We start from the raw sequence: 16,694 nt of genomic DNA, 5'->3' as shown, positions 1-16,694 counted from the left end.
TCCCACAGGTGGCCAGATGGGGCAGGGGAGATATCTGGAGAAGGCAGATGCTCCAGCAGCTGTATGGATCTGTCTTTCAAGTGTCTCTGAATCTTAAAGTCCCAACAGAGACTTCTCTATGCCATAGTCTTGCTTTTAAAGTTTAGCAACTTAGTACTAGAGTTCATCTTCCTTCTTGCCACCTCCTCTGCTAAGACCCCCATTTAAAACTTATCAGTCATTTCAGAAGATTTGCTTAATACAAGAGCAGATCTTTCATCTTCATCTTCGCACCCCTGCACGGACTCAATTAGCAAGCTTGGAGGAATCCCCTGAAATTTAGACTGAACTCAAGGGAAACTTAAAAGGAGGAAGCAAGTGGTGGCTGAAGGCCTTCCCAAAGCCAGGGGATTTTTATGCTCTTTGCATTGTTCATCCACATAGAGAAGTGGAGAAAGGCCTTCACCTCTCTTCCCATGCCCCTTTCACCCCACACCCTTAATTGAGAACCATCCATTTCCAGAGTCACTATGTACAGTCAAGGAAGCTATTTTAAAGCCTAAATGCTCACAGCTCCCTCACCTTGGGCCAGCTGCTTTGGGGAGGAATTCTCCTCCCATGAAATTCCTCTCGGTAGTTGATGCTGTGACTGTGTCTCCAGTGTGGAGGGGAGCCTCAGACTGCTGGGGGGCGGGTGACCCTCTGAGGCTGATATTTAAGGAAAGCCTCCCTCCCTCCCTGCCACCCACCTTCCAGGTCATGCTCTCCATGTTCCAAGACAACAGGTACCTGTACAAGCAAATGGAACTTTCCAGAAGTCTGCCTGCTTTTTTTTTTTTCCTTTTCCCCTCTGTTGGTGGGAAGTTGAAAATAGACCCTGTTTCCATGGTAATGACAGCTCAGGCTAAGCAGAGAAATTAAATCCTTGGGTCAACCCAAAGCTTTAACATTTCAACCAGTTCTCTTTTCATTCCCACAATTAAAAAAAAAAAAGAGAGAGAAAGAAAACAGATGAACCAGGAAGAGGACCTTCGTATTTACCTTAGCTTTCTCTGTGTTGTTCTTTGTCTTGCTCTCTGTGAGTAGTAGAAATAACAGAAGGAAAGGGGTCAATCATGAGATTTGGGTCAGGAAGCATTTGTCTGGCATCGTCTATATGTCCATCTTGCTGGGTGGCTTTGGGTGTGACCCCCAGGGGCTGGTCTTAATAGGCCTTAGTGATTGTTTGGATGGCCATGTGTGGCTAGCTGCTTAGTTCTGATAGTCCCCCTCCCCCGCCCATGGTTAACAAAAGGTGACCCCATACAAAGGTCTGCTAATCCTGAGAAATAAGGAACCTCATAATATTAAAGGAGGTTCAGTTCTAGGATGGGTAACTAGGAAACAATAATGGTATAGGGAAAAAACCAACTGTGAGAGCTTCAGTTTTTGTTTTTAATTGTCATTTACATTTATTTTGTGCAGGAATTGTAGTTTGAATACAGGGTATTATGCTTTCCTTTCTGCTCAAGTCCTCCACTCTTACTGGTTGAACCACAACTCCACTTCTGGCTTGTTTTGCTGATTTGTGATCCTTAGATCTCAGCCTCAGATCTCAGCTTGTAGATGTAGGCCATTGTTCCCAGCTGATTATTACATTTTGGACAGTACAGAAAGCTTGGAGAACACTTGGATCTCACCATAGTGATACAATGACTGTCTCTCTCTCTCTGTGTGCATGCACGCGTGCGTGTATGCGTCCACATGCGCATATACATGTGAGACAGGGACCTTCCAGGTGGGGTCTGAGCTCCACTCTCCTGGTACAGTCAAAGCCAAAATAATACTTAAACTCTCCCATTACTGTTTTTGTCCCTACGGATCCAGCAAGGTTAGTCCGGACAGAGTCGGTCCCGTGTGACATCAACAACCCTGTACGGAAACCACCCCGGTATTCAGACCTGCACATCAGTCAGACGCTCCCCAAAACCAACAAAATCAACAAGGTGAGATGGGGGCTTCTGCGGGGTTCAGGCTTGTGGGGGGATGGCACCTCCAAGTAGTGGGCAAAAGGGATGGATGGAATTGACCTGGGTGTGGTACGCACCTGCCAACCCCCCTGGGCTCTCCTGGCCCTCCCTCTCCCCTGTGATTTGTGTGGAATCAAGCTTGCTGGAAGCGCCTGGCAGTTAGCAGAGATAGTCATGTGCCAGAAATCTGTGTCCTTGAAATAGGGGGTGCGTGTGTGGAGGGTGGTGTGGTCAGGAGAACCCCAAAGGGAGTTTTCCTCCGTGCCTCAGCCCCTGCCTGCTCTATGCTCTGAGACGTCTCCCCATCTGCTGGGATCCGCTGTGCAGATGGTCCTCGGCTTTCCGAACATCTGTGTGCTAAGGGCTGGGGATCAACAACTCCACTTCTAGTGGAGACTGGATGGGAGGTTATCTTTGGGAGCTCTGAGCTCTGAGCACCAGCTAGTTGGGTTAGCTTCCTTCCTCAGGCAGCTGGGTAGCAGCGGGCCTCTCTGAGCCTTTTTGTTTTCTTGTTCTGTTTATGTGGTACTGAGAAGTCAAATCCAGGGCTTCATGAACACTACACTTGGGCCCGCAAAGCCCAGCAGTGGGAGGCAAAGGATACCCCTTTGTGGTCTTTGGAGCCCCACAAGGCCTTGAAGGTGAATACAGTGTGAGTCAGCCCTCAGAAGAAGGGAGACACAAATGTGCAGGTCCCAGATGAGCATTCTGAAGATCAGACTCTCCTCTCATTCCTCCTTCCCCCATCCATTCTCAGGCCAGCAGCCAGGGTGATTCTTAAGAATGTCAGTAGACTGTCATCTCTCTTTGCTTTTAAGACCATCCAGGGGCTTTCCAAAAACAAGCCCGAATCTTCTCTGTTAGCTTACAAGGCTGGGCATAATTTAGTCCCTCCTTCCCTTCATCTCTGACCTTTCCTTCCATGCTCCCTCCCAGGCCGTATGCTCTTTTCTTCTTGTGCTCTCACCCCCAGATTCTGCTACGAGATCTCTGAGCCAGTTGCCATCTGGCTTCTCGTGGCATCGTCCTAGCAATGGAGAAGGCTTGTGTTCTGGCGTCAGGACAACCTGGCAGTCCGCCCTCGCTTCCTCTACTTACTGGCTGCAAAGCTTTAGCAAGTCACTTCATCTCTCAGAACCTTGGGTTCTCTGTACTTGAAATGGTGCTCTTTTCATCTGCTGCAGCTTGATGGGTGGCCCCAAGATTGGTGGGATATGACACCCATTCTTGTACTGTGCTCATAGCTCTGGGGATTGGGAGCTGGGACACAGCATGGGTTTGGTTTTACTCCCTAGAGTCCCAGGACTCAGCTGGGAAATCTCCATTAGCTGGTGTCTTGAGGCATCCAACAACAGAGCTTTGCCCATTCTTGCCCATTGGCCATGTCCATCCCATGGTCTAATTTTATGAATGAAGATTTATCAGGACTGGGTTTGGTGACACTTATTTGTTATCCCAACACCAGTGAAGCAGAGGCAGGATTTCAAGTTCAGCCCAGGCTTTACAGAGAGTTCCAGGCTAGCCTGGGATCATTGAAGACTGTCTCAAAAACAAAACCAAAGGAAAAAAAAACCATTATTGGAACTCAGTCACATCCCAGTTAGATGTAAAAAAATGAAAAGTTGAAGATCACAACAGCTATGTCCCTTGAACCTTAAATGTTTACCGTCAGGTGCTTTGACCTAGCTGGTGCTTCCATCATCTTTAGTGGGATGTCAAGGGCGGGGCCTCACACAGAAGTCTAGGTTTACTCACATGTACCCTAAGCCTGTGGCTTGGGCTTCTTCACAATATGGCCAACTGCTCATGGCTCTGGAATTAGCAACCAAGGTGAGACTTGGCCAGCCTCCCTCCTGGTGTACTTTCTTAATTATGAGAAAAATGAAACAAGATTAGAGGAGAGGAGACCTAGACCCCAGCTCTTAATGGTGAGCGTCCGTAGCATTTAAGGACATGGAGTCTGTGTTTCATAAACACTTCAGGTGAACAAGAGGAAAGTTAGGGAAACAAAATGAAAAGATCAGTATTTTAAAACACATGCGTACAGTAGATGTGTTGGAAATTCTGGCTGGTATTATAAGCTTCCAGGTAAAATGTCCCCTTCTCCGTGGTCATTTTCAAAACATTCAGGTCTGGGGCTGGGGATGTGGCTCAGCAGGAGAGCGCTTGCCTTGCCCGTGCAAGGCTCAGGGTTCCATCAGCCTCCCCAACAAATGAAGACTTGAATTTTTTTTAAAAAAAAACATAAGATACAGGGTTTTTGTAAGAGGGGATCCCCACAGCTGGGAGGGCCGAGGGGGGCTCAGATAATGAGCCCCTGGGGTAACTGCCTTTCTGAAGACCTGTCTTTTCCTTGGCATCCTGAGGGGACCAGGAATCGAGAGCCACCTTGCGGCTTTCCCCTCTGGCTTTCCAGGCACTGCAGCCTCTTGGGGTTAGAGTCATCAGTGATTGGCATTGTTCTGCTTGTCTGCCAGAAGGAGAATCTGACAAGGAAAATAAATTAACCTCTGTTTAGAAAGCATAGACATGAATGTGGTCAGGTTCCCTCACTGGGCTGAGTTATTTTTTTTTTCCTCCTTTCTCCTCTCATGGTGTCATGCAGATGGTCTTTGTCAGGCAGTGAAGTGGGGAATGGTGTAGATTTCGGGGCCAGTTTGCTCTGAAGTGTTCTTGGCGTTGCTTTGGCTCTTTTCCTGCCTGGCTCCGTCTACCCGCCTTCGCAGAGCCCTTGTTTTCTCACCTGCCATGATAATTGGAATGTGGATTTTGGCGTCAGAAAGTTTGGACTTGCAGCTCAACTCCTTAACTTGCTATGTGACTGGGCAGGCAATTTCAGTCTGACTGCACTTGGTTTTCACTTCTGTAAAATGGGTTATACAATAGATGTGGGTGGGGTTGTGGAGAGGATTAGATGGTGTGGTGTGTAAAAGGGATTTAGTCCAGCATGGGGCACTCAGGGCATTCATGCACAGCTTGATGATGAAAACAGGAGGAAGGGGAGGAAGAAAAGGAAGAAGAAGATGAAGAGGAAGAGAAAGGAAGAGGAGGAGGAGGAGGAGGAAGAGGGACAGAAAAAAAAGAGGAGAAGCAGGGCACCAGTTGTTCATGCCTGTAATCCTAGCTACTCAGGAAGCTGAGATCTGAGGATTACAGTTCAAAGCTTGTCGGGCAGGAAAGTTTATGAGATTTTTATCTCCAGTTAACCAACAAATAGCCAGATATGGAACTGTGGTCAACTATTAGAGTGCTAGCTTTGAGCAAAAAGGCTCAAATGGACAGCCCCTAATCCCTGAGTTCAAACCCTAGGACTGGCAGAATAAAAAAAAAGAGGAAGAGGATAGAAGGAGAAGGAAGGCAGGGAGGAAGAAGAGCCGGCAGAAGAGAAGGAGAGGATGGAGCAGGAAGTTGATCAATAGGGGGAAGGATGGGAAGAACAAGAGAAGGAAGGAGAGGCAGGAGGGAAAGGTAGAGGAAGAGAAGGGAAAATAAGCGTAGAAGGAAAAGAAGAAAAGTGAAGAAGAAAAGGAAGTAGGAAAGGAAGACAGAGGAAAAGATGGTGGAAATGAAAGAGGATAGAGGGAATGGGGGAGATGGTAAATGATCAAAAAGGAATAACAGCAATAGAGAAAGAGGGAGGATCAAGAAGACAGGGTGAAGGGGAGAAGAAGGCAGAGCGGATGGAAGAGAAGCATTCGCAGCATCCTATCTGTGCTCCTCGGGGGACTGATCTGTAGCTCTGGTCCCTTTGATCAAGGCATCAGAACTATTATCTATCCTAGCAGCAAGGGCTGAAGATCTGCCTGCTGTGGTCCAGTGTCGGAAGGGGCTGATGCTGCCTGGCTGTTTTCAGTTGGCTGCAGGGAGCAGAGACCCACCTGGCCTAAGTCAGCCAAGTAGGGTGTCTACAGGAAAAGCAGATGGGGTGACACAGGGCCTGGAGCTCATCCTCTAAGAGCTGGGCCTCATGAAAGGACACACAGAGGATGGCCCTGAGTTGAGCAGTTGGCTTGACCCCAAACAAGACGGTTGTTCTGGCCTTCTGTTGTGCGCTGACCCAGGGCTCACTTCATGGATCTGCCCTGTTCAGCTATTGATGACTTACACCCTCATTTTCTGCTCTCATGTTTACTCTGTGTCATTAAAGTTCTCCACAGAGAACGCCATGGATTTTCTACTCCTCACAGCCTTCTGCTTATTGGTTTCTAGTGTACTGTGGACCCTTCGTTCTCTTCCAGTCTCATCTCTACTCAGCCTCTGCCGAGTAGATCCTGAGTGGATCCTTCCAGCATCTCGTCTTAGTGGACAGCTCATTTAATACTATCAGTTCTAGTCCTGTGTTGGGCTGGGCTGTGGTGTCACCAGACACTAACCCCTGTTTATTTAGGGCAGACCATTCCACAGCGGCTGTTGGGTCAGGAGGCAAAGGGCAGTTAAGGGAACTGACCCTGAGAGGGCAGTTACCTCTGCCATGTCCAGCTCAGTGCTCAGTGGAGTGGAGGCCCAGTTGAGCATATTTCTGTTTGATTCCCAGAGTCAGTTTCTTAGTCCAGCCTTCTGTTCCTGTCTCTGGGCTGGGAGCTGGGACCTGGACCCCCATGGGACTCCAGCAAGCCATTGACATGTTTCTCCCCCTTAGCACTCGCTACGGGAGGAAGGGTGAGGCCTGGGTGGTCTCTGAGGGGTGTTTCCATCTCTTGTCTGTGTTCAGAAAGAAGGATTGTGCCAGCTACCCGTTCCCTCATGATCTAGAAGAGTTCAAGTTTCCCGCTGATGGAATTCCAACTCCAGCTGCTGGTCCCATTGGGACCTGGGCCTCACCTGCAGAAAGAATTTCCCCTCCTACCAGAACAGTTCAGCCAGGGAAAATGAGCAAGTCAGCCCAGAGTACTGTGCTGAAAATGGTGTGTTTTCTTAAAGAAATACAACAAAACTAAACATGATGTTTCTATATCATCCAGAAATTGCATCTTTGAACATTGATTCCAGAGCAATAAAAACATATATTCATAGGAAACCTACACATACATGCTCATAGTAACTTTATCCACAGTAGTCAGCAGGAGGCGGCGCGTATGACCTCCAGTGGAAAAATGGTTAAACCACTGTGGCTTTCAGCAAGGTCAGGGGTCAGCAGAGGTGCTCACCAGAGCCTCTGAAGGAAGACCTGTTGCCTTCCTCAGCTTCTGAGGGTTCCCGCAACCTTTGGCTTGTGCCAGAATCCCTCTGATCTCTATTTCTGTCTTCGCACGGCTGTGTGTGTGTGTGTGTGTGTGTGTCTGTGTCTGTGTCTGTGTTTGTGTGTGAGTGTGTCCTTTCCTATCTCATCGAAGGATACTTGTCATTGTAGTTAGCACTGGCTTAGTCCAAGATGATTACCCTTTTTTTTTTTTTTTTTTTTTGTCGGTCGTGGGGCTTGAACTCTGGGCCTGAGCGCTGTCCCTCAGCTCTTCAGCTCAAGGCAAGCGCTCTACCACTTGAGCTACAGCGCCACTTCCGGTTTTCTGGTGGTTTATTGGAGATAGGAGTCTCACGGTCTCTCCTGCCCGGGCTGGCTTTGAACCGCGATCCTCAGATCTCAGCCTCCTGAGTAGCTAGGATTACAGGCGTGAGCCACCAGCGCCCGGCTCCTTTTTTTTTTTTTAATTTTCTTTATTGAGATTAAGTGATTACATAAATTTCACAATATTGTGGAGATAGTGATATTTAGCTAAAGTCACAAACACATTTTAACCTTCACAAGGTGAATTGTCATTACCATGGTCTATAAAGCTTATGAATTCTATGAATTTTGACAATACAACTATTTCTTCCAAATAGGGTAATATGTACATTTCTTTCCTTTTGCTTAGTTAAGCTGTTCCCTCTTTCTCTCCATTCCCTCATTCTTTAATTATGTCTTCAAAAGACTCTTGGTCCCGAATGAGACCAGATTCTGAATTACTAGGTGACATAACTTTGCAGAGAGGTGGTAGTTGACTCACTACACTGCTTCTCTCCCTTTCTCTTTTTCTCTCCCTCCCTCTTTTTTTTTCTGATGATGTGCTGTGCATTGGAACTCTGTCTCTGTCTTTGCTCTATTGCTGGTCCAGGGGGCAGCGCAAGGTAGTGCAGACTCCAGCTGAGCTGTGGATGAAGATGCTGCATCTTGCTCCCCTGCTCTCAGGAGCTGTCAGGCTGTTGATTCTTTAATAAACACCCAGGAGGAGAGGTGTCAGGCTGGGGCGCGTACGCCGGACACCTCTGTGTGAGGCCGCCCAGAATCAAAGAGGCACAGGGGGCTCTGTGGTTTTCATTCCTCGATAACCTTCTGGAGTCCAAGCAGTGAGTGGGTATGTGACTCCACAAGTTAATTCTTTTGTGTGTGTGTGGGGGGGGGTCATTTGTGGGGCTTCAACTCTGGGCCTGGGCACTGTCCCTCAGCTTTTCAGCTCAAGGTTAGTGCTCTACCACTTGAACCACAGCACCACTTCTGGTTGTCTGGTGGTTCATTGGAGATCAGAGTCTCATGGACTTTGCTGCCCAGGCTGGCTTTGAACAGTGATCCTCAGATCTCAGCCTCCTGAGTAGCTAGGATTACAGGTGTGAGCCACCAGCTTACAAACTAATTCTTATTGTGGCCAGATGCAGCGTGGTGGAACTTGAAGGATCTGGTCACTGCCCAAGTAAAGAAAGGCAAAGGTAGCCTAAGAAGCTGAGCTGCGATCCTTTCCTGCTCAGCCCCCTTTCTTTCTTGTGTCTGTGCTTCCCTGCCTGTTCATGACCCCTGCCCCCTTCTGTTTCTGCAGGACCACATCCCTGTCCCTTACCAGCCAGACTCCAGCAGCAACCCCTCCTCCACGACGTCCTCCACACCCTCCTCGCCGGCTCCTCCCCTCCCACCCAGCGCCACGCCGCCTTCTCCCCTCCACCCTTCCCCTCAGTGCACGAGGCAGCAGAAGAACTTCAACCTGCCAGGTACGTCCCTGCATTGGAGGGGAAGAGAGGACAGAGAGGGGAATGAGACCAGCCCTTGATCGAGGGCAGTAGCCTGATGGGTAGGGAGGACCAAGGAGGAATGTGGGTGGACCCTTGCCATAGGCAGTTCATCTATCACCTAATTGCATTTAGAATAGCCATGAGATAAGTGATATTCACTCCATTTTACAGGTGAGGAAACTGAGGCATGGTGGCGCAAGGCTTTGTGGAGACTCTCACTTTTGGCTGGCAGCAGCCGCAGTCTTCACCTGAGTCTGTTTACAGAGGGATCCATTGCTCTGCAGCTGGTACTTGTCCTGTGAGCCAGAGCAGTTAACAGTTAGCAGCAGGGTCATGTGCCAAGGGATGTAGAGACACATTCCTGAGTCCACCTGTTTTCTGTGTCCCGTTCCCTAATGTCAAACACATGCTCTAAATGAGTACCTAGAGTCCTGGGTTCAAGACCCAGGTCTCCCATATTCCTGCTGTGAGACTTCTGAATTCCATTTTCTCACCTTGGAAAGCTGGAATGTTATAGAAGGTTCCACCATCTCCTACTCAGGCTATTGACTGGGGAGGAGGCACTGGGCTGTAGATGATGGAGGAGGATCCACACGGGGGACATGGTGGCTTTTTGGTCCCCTTTGTCATTAGACATAGGGATATTTCTCCTTGAGGAGGGCCATACCTGAGATTCTCCCTAACTTCCAGAATGCAGCCCTGATCCTGATGGGAGACCCCAGGAGGGCTGTGTGGAGTCTCTATGGCTATGATGAATACCTAAGCAATTCCTCTGAAAGGAGGAAAGACTTAATCTGGCTCTTGAGTTCAGGAGGTTCTCTGACTTTCACACCTGGGAGCCCCCAGACTCAGTGCTGTTGAGGACAAGCCAACTGTCCCCCACCCACACTGTTCTTCCTAGACAGGGAATGGGTCTGAGTCTTGAAACTTTGGTGCTTAATTTTTTAAAATTATCTTTAAGTAGTTGTACAATAGGCTGTTTCCATTCAACATGCCAGTTTATGAGTAAAATGCATGTTGCTTGATCAGGGTCACCTCCCTTTTATTTGTGTATGTAATTCTGGTACAACTTCATGTCTACTAGGAGTAAGGGCCTGTCACATGGAAGTCACACACCCTGTCCCCTCCTCCCCCCCCCCCCCCGAGTTGCAGCGGAATTATCTTAGCTAGGGCTGAGTAGCCAGGCAGGTCACCTACCGGGCATTGCCCAGGGCGAGGGCTCCTCTTCGAAAGGGTGAATGGAAGCTGAAGCAGGAGGATTGTGGGTTTGATACCACCCTGGGCTCTATAGTGAGCCCTTCAATTCAGCTCTACCACATAATATCTGCATATAGTTGTTCAGATGATTAACTCTCTGGGCCTCAGTTTCCCTATCTGCACAATGGGGATAATAATAGTTCCTAACCCTTAGGATCATTGAAGCAGCAGGCATCCAGAGCTCAGCAGAGTGACAGTCTCATCAAAGATCTCATCTAGGGAATTCAGTATTCTAGGGAGCCTTGTCACGGGAAGATACCCATATGCATTTTAAGTGGAAAGATGGGTGATTTGCAGAATCACAGGTGTAATAGCATACTCTGTATTGCATGTGTTGAGGTATGTATGACGGCATTTTGCATGAGTATAGGCATAAAAATGTCTACAGGCATGTGGTTGGCGCCTACCTGTGAGCCATGCAGCTTTGGTTTTGGTTTTCTACAGCACTGGGAACTGAGTTTAGGGCCTGCCTTGTACGCATGCTCAATGAGTTCTCTGCCAATGAGCTACATCTTGAGCCTTTGCTTTTCTCAGCTGGCCTGACTTACATAGCCAGATTGGCCTCAAACCTGCGATCCTTCTGCCTCGACTTCCCAAGTGGTGGAATTTTTTCAACAAACATGTGTTTCATACCTACATACCATGTAGCAGGGAGTTTGGGATCCTGAGCTGTTGGAACTTAGTTCTGAAGGGAGTTGTAAATCACTTCCAACCTCAGGGAGGGATTTGCATTTGCATGCCCCAGACAAATGACTTAGCACCCAAAGCTCTCCAGTCATCTCTTAATTATAAATCATTCCTGTCTGTTAGTTAAGCTGAGGGAACAGCCTGTGTATCCATCTCAGCTAATACATTGGCCCCCTGAGGTCCTTTACCTGGGCCCACAGGAGCACCACAACCCAAGGGTGCAATGGCTCAGTGTCTGCATGGGGACCACACACCTCTCCCGTGTTCTTAAGACATTCCTGCTGATTTATAGTATCTGACACAACACAGGTGCTCTGTGACTAGCTATTCTATCATATTGCCTAAGAACTAACAAGAAAAAAGTCTGCACATGCTTAGTACAGAGGGTGTGTGTGTGTGTGTGTGTGTGTGTGTGTGTGTGTGTGTGTGTGTGTGTGTGTGTGTGTGTGTGTGTGTGTGTGTGTGCGTGTGTGTGTGCGCAACCAGTCCTGAGGTTTGAACTTACGGTCTGGGCATTATTCCTGTTTCCTTTGCCCAAGGCTAACACTCCACCACTGAGCCACAGCTCTACTTCCTTCTTTTGGGTAGTTTAGTGGAGATAAGAATCTCACAGACTTTCTTACCCTAGCTGGCTTTGAACCATGATCCTCAAATTTCACTTCCTGAGTAGCTAAAATCACAGGTGTTATCTACCAGTGTCCAGCCATGTTTATATCTATCTATCTATAGATACACACACACACACACACACACACACACACACACACACACACACACACACACACACACACACACACACACACACACACACACAGATACATATAAAGAAGATTTTTTATCCCAAGTTGGGTGATGAAGTGATGGGCCAAGAATTGTAGGTGTGAAACTTGCACTGCACCTGCCCAGTCTGGTCTCGTACCATTATCCTCGTAGTTTCATCTAACTGTAAAGGATGAAGGGAGGACTCTCCAGCTGACTCAGAACCTCGAAGTTCAGTGCAAACTTTGGACTTCAATCCAAGTGGATACATGTGTGCTGTTTTTAGCCACTGCGCTTAGCCATTTCTTATAGCAACAAAGCAAAAGGAAAAGAAAAAGAGGATAATCTTAATTGGAAAATATGGGGAAAACAGGAAGAATTTTTTTGTGGTACTGGGATTTGAACTCAGGGCCTTGCACTTGCTAATAAGCCGGTGCTCTACCCCTTGAGCCACACCCACCCCTTTCCCTTTTTTGCTTTAGTTGATTTTTTAGGTAGGGTCTTGTGCTTTTGCCTTCAGACCTTGAGCCTCCCATCCGTGCCTCCTGGTATCTGAGGGACAGCCATTAACACTGTTCCTGGCTTGTTGGTTGAGACGAGCTTTGGCCAACGTTTTGCCCAGCTGGCCTTGGGCTGCCATTCTTCTGATGTCCATACTCTAAGTACCTGGGATTATAGCCATGAGCCATCATGCCTAGCCATAGAAACATTTTTGTTTTCTCAGTTTACAAATAAAATATTTTTAAAAAGCCATTGAGATTAAATTTACCCAAAGGGAGCAATTAATATTGATTTAAAGGGTAGACCATGTGAGTATGTGTTTGAATGAGCATGTATTTATGCATTTATCAGTAGCAGCATGGTTAGGGATTTAAGACACCCCATGGGGATACTGGGTTGGCTGCTTGGAGCTCTGGTGTCCCAGGTGCTCATGTGGTGGCTGTGGGCCCAGCGTGGAACCTGAGGGCATTCTCACTCACCTGCTGCTTTCTTTCTCTTCTAAGCAGCATCACACTACTACAAATACAAGCAGCAGTTCATCTTCCCAGGTGAGTCTACTGGGAGCTGTGACAAGCCCTAGGGGTGGTGATGGACTGTTGGGGACAGGATCAGAGAAGGTGGCCGCCTCTGGGGGGGGGGGAGCTGGGGAGACTCCAGGCTTCGTCTCTGACTGTGCTTCTCCGGCTCTCAGATGTGGTACCTGTGCCAGAGACGCCAACGCGGGCACCCCAGGTCATCCTGCATCCAGTGGCCTCCAACCCAATGTAAGTGGAGCCGAGCTCTGTGTCCCTAAGCCTCTGGCTTTGCCCACCCCTTCCACTGTGCTCCTCCTCTCTGAAAGAAAGAAATGGGGCAGGAACAAAGAGACACAGGGCATGACTTAGGCAGAGCTAAACAGGCCAGGACAAGTCACACGAGGCCACATTCCCCCTCCCCACAAGCTCTGCCTTGTGTCTCAACATACAAAAAAATGGCACGTGTGACTTCTAGGGAGCAGGCCAATTCCCTAAGTCCCCTCCCTGTCATGAGAAAGACAGCTTTCCCTAGACATCAGGCAGAGCTTGGTAAATGTTCTTAATCTTTTAAACAGGGTACTTGAGATTTGCACCAGGGTTCAGTTGACTTTAGTCTGTGAGACAAACTAAGCTATCCTCTGCTTTTATAAATAAAGCTTTATTAGAACACAGCCCTGCCCATTTGTTTGTCTGTGACTCATTTTCTCCATATAGAGGCAGAGCTGAGGACTGATTATCTGATTTGAGTATCTTGTAGAATGAGCTTGCTGGCTTCCAGTTTGTAACAGTTAACAAAAGTTAATTTTGGAAATTTTGAGTATTCCATTAAAAAGGAAAGGAAAAATAACCAATTATGGTAACACTACTGGCAAAGCTTTGTGTGTGTGCACGTGTGCACACGTGTATATGTGTGTGTGTGTGTGTGTGTGTGTGTGTGTGTGTGTGTGTGTGTAATGTGTATGGACTGGGGGTTGAACTCAGGGCCTGGGTGCTGTCCCTGAGTTTTTGTTTTGCTTTGGGTTAGTTTGGTTTTGGTTTTAGTCAAGGCTGATGCTCAACCATTTGAGCTACAGCTCCACCGACTCATGCCTATAATCCTAGCTACTCAGGAAGCTGAGATCTGAGGATTGAATTTTGAAGCAAGCCTGGACAGGAAAGTCCATGAGACTCTTATCTCCAATTAAACCATCCAAAAGTCAGTGGTAGAGGTGTGGCTCAAGTGGTAGATCGTAAACTTCGAGCAAAAAAATGCTCAAGGACAGCACCCAGACACTGAGTTCAAGCTCCAGTTCTGGCACAAAGAAAAGGAAGGAAGGAAGGAAGGAAGGAAGGAAGGAAGGAAGGAAGGAAGGAAGGAAGGACATGTCCTTGTAGAGTCAGTTTCTTCCTCTTATGCCTCTTGCTGGATCTCTCAATACTTTTCAGCATTTCATTGTAAATAATACTGCAGTGAGACGGTCCCAGGTCACAGATGCTCTTTGCGTATAGGAGAGCCTGTGGCTTGGACAGCCAAGGTGACATCGCTTCGTTCACTTCTTTGGCTGAAACTGGGGCACACTGGCTTTGATTGGTTTTTCCAAATCATATTTCTGCTGACTTGGTTTTTCTCCAGGCTCCCCTAATTTTCCCATCCTTTTTGATTCATGTTAGACTAAAGTAAATGCAGCAGTAACTTGCTGGGAGCTATGGGACCAGCATCTCACTCTGGGTCTTGTCTCTGCTGCACATAAACCAACTCCACATTTTGTGTGAGATGAACCCCAGGTTATGATCTCGACAGACAAGAAGTACTGGTGGGAAACAGTCACTAGGTAGGTGCCTGTGATCTGCCTGTGTGTGCTCAGTGATGGGAACCTACTCCTCCAATAGCCCCAACACCTTGATGCCAGCACAGGAGGGCTGTCCTGTGTGTGAGGTGTGGAGAAGGGTACCCTAGGAGTGTTTTTCTGTCCGTAGGAACCAACTTCCGGGCATATCAACCATCACACTACCATCTCATCCTGTCTCCCCTTGGCTATCATATAAACAGTTCTTTACACACTGCTTCATGATGACCCCTTTCCCCTTCTTTGGGACCTGATGATCATTTAGACTCTGCTCCAGAATGTGGACAGATTTCCAGGGTCTTGTGGATCAGGATGGACAGCCCTCCCACCCAATGATGAGGCTGTTGGAGAATCTGCTGAGTTCCTATTGGAGAAATATAAAAGGGGTGTGGCTTTTGTTATGATTCTGTTGTCTACCTGTCTTAACTCTGTGTGCCTTCGGTAGTCCAGGTGTAGCTTTGTAGCCACACACCACAAACACATATCCTGGAGACTACAAAAGATGCTCCGGGACACACAAGACAAGCTCTGTACAGGACACACCCCACGGTCCCTATTTAGCTCACAAGACAAGCACAGTGGGCTCCAGCACTGGCACCCACCATGTGCACAGCTCATGAGCTTTTGAACACAACACACACACACACACACACACGCACACGCGTGCACGCACGCACGCACGCATGCACGCACACACGCCTGTAAAGTCTTCTCATTCTCACCCACCACGTCCTGATTGCATGTGCTTGACAAATTCCAAACCAAATACCAGGAGCTTGCATATATATCCAGCAACACTCCCTCCTGGGAATTCATACTCCACTTCTTAAACTCATCAACTATTGGCCCTTGTCACTTTTTTGTTGTTGTTGTTATTGGTCATGGGGCTTGAACTCTGGACCTGGGCTCTGTCCCTGAGCTCTTCAGCTCAAGGCTAGCACTTCACCACTTGAGCCACAGTGCCACTTCTGGTTTTCTGGTGGTTAATTGGAGATAAGAGACTCATGAACTTTCCTGCCTGGCTGGCTTTGAACCGTGATTCTCAGATCTCAGCTTCTTGAGTAGCTAGGGTTATAGGTGCAAGCCACCGGTGCTGGTGGCCCTTGTCACTTTTAATCACACAACTTGCTTTAGGTCTTTCAGTAGTCATGCAGTAGTACTTGAAGTGAGGAGCTGAAGCCTAGGTCAACTCTAAATCCTCAGGAATGCTTCTGGAGCAGAATTCTGGTTGAATGAGTGGATAAATGAATGAACAAATGAATACTAATATGCTCCCAGGAGAGTCTGATGGTGAGTGAACCTTAGACATCAGATTCATTCTTCCACTGCAAGCATATAAGACTTAGGAACATCTAAGACTCATGGAGTGAAGGCCAATTTATACCGAAGCTTCTTAGTTGGAACTGAAGCAATAAAGAAAGACAAGCCTTGAACTTTCCAGAATCTGTTGAAATTCTTTGTGTGCATGCCAGGTTAGGGATGATTTTAGACCCAAATGTTGTGAGAGAATGACTTGGTAGGCAGAACTTCGTGGCTAGCTTCAATTTATCCATGGACTTACCTTTCACCTAAGGGTCACATTGCTTTTTTTCTTTCTTCAAAGCTTGGAAGGAAACCCGTTACTTCAAATTGAAGTGGAGCCAACCTCAGAGGTGAGAATTGGAGTGGAGGGAAGTGGCTTTTCCCAGGGGCTGCTGAGAACATGGCCAGGCCAGCTGATGCCTTTGATGCTGCAGACGGCTTGGGGTGCATGGGGGAGGGGTGGCCGTTGGATGGATGTTGGAACTCCAGGACAGTTAAGGAACTCAGCCCCTCCCCACCTGAGCCTAATGGCCATTATGTTACATGGTGTGTGCCTTGGGGTGGGGGTGGGGGGAGAAAGCCAGTTGTGTGGAAGTTGGCCAGAGATTTGCATTTGTAGTTGAAAAATGAGCTCAGGACTGGTTGACTAGCAAAGGGGATGAGGAGTTGGGGGCTCCAGGGATGCTGGGCTTGGTAGGGCAGTGAGAATGTTCTGGAACTTCCCTCCCTCACCTCCCCCCCAACCCAGGTTGTGGAAGGAAGAAATGAAGTCTCCCAGGTCAGAACTGTGGAGTCTGAGCACTCTGCTCTGCCACTGTGCTCTGGGCTTCCAAGAATTCAGGTTCTCTAGGTCTCCAGGGAAATTGTGTCTCTTTCCGGGA

At 48.0% G+C, this 16,694-nt stretch overlaps 1 protein-coding gene across 4 annotated transcripts in view; it reads left to right on the top strand.

The window, feature by feature from the left end:
* The window catches only part of LOC138807776 (kinase suppressor of Ras 2), a 200,803-nt gene that overhangs the window by 138,225 nt on the left and 45,884 nt on the right, over positions 1 to 16,694 (top strand). For 2 of the 4 annotated variants that reach the window (XM_069993532.1, XM_069993535.1), the window contains exons 9-13: positions 1,840 to 1,964; positions 8,777 to 8,945; positions 12,674 to 12,718; positions 12,862 to 12,934; positions 16,115 to 16,163. In XM_069993532.1, the coding sequence (XP_069849633.1) occupies positions 1,840 to 1,964; positions 8,777 to 8,945; positions 12,674 to 12,718; positions 12,862 to 12,934; positions 16,115 to 16,163 (461 nt within the window). The remainder of the gene's footprint in view (positions 1 to 1,839; positions 1,965 to 8,776; positions 8,946 to 12,673; positions 12,719 to 12,861; positions 12,935 to 16,114; positions 16,164 to 16,694) is intronic. The other 2 variants (XM_069993534.1, XM_069993533.1) reach the window with 2 other exon arrangements.

The sequence above is a fragment of the Dipodomys merriami genome, unplaced genomic scaffold (assembly GCF_024711535.1).
Source record: "Dipodomys merriami isolate MVZ:Mamm:240054 unplaced genomic scaffold, mDipMer1.0.p SCAF_433, whole genome shotgun sequence".
Taxonomy (NCBI): domain Eukaryota; kingdom Metazoa; phylum Chordata; class Mammalia; order Rodentia; family Heteromyidae; genus Dipodomys; species Dipodomys merriami.
The sequence above is the reverse complement of the archived record's forward strand: the minus strand, read 5'-3'. Positions and strand labels throughout refer to the sequence as shown.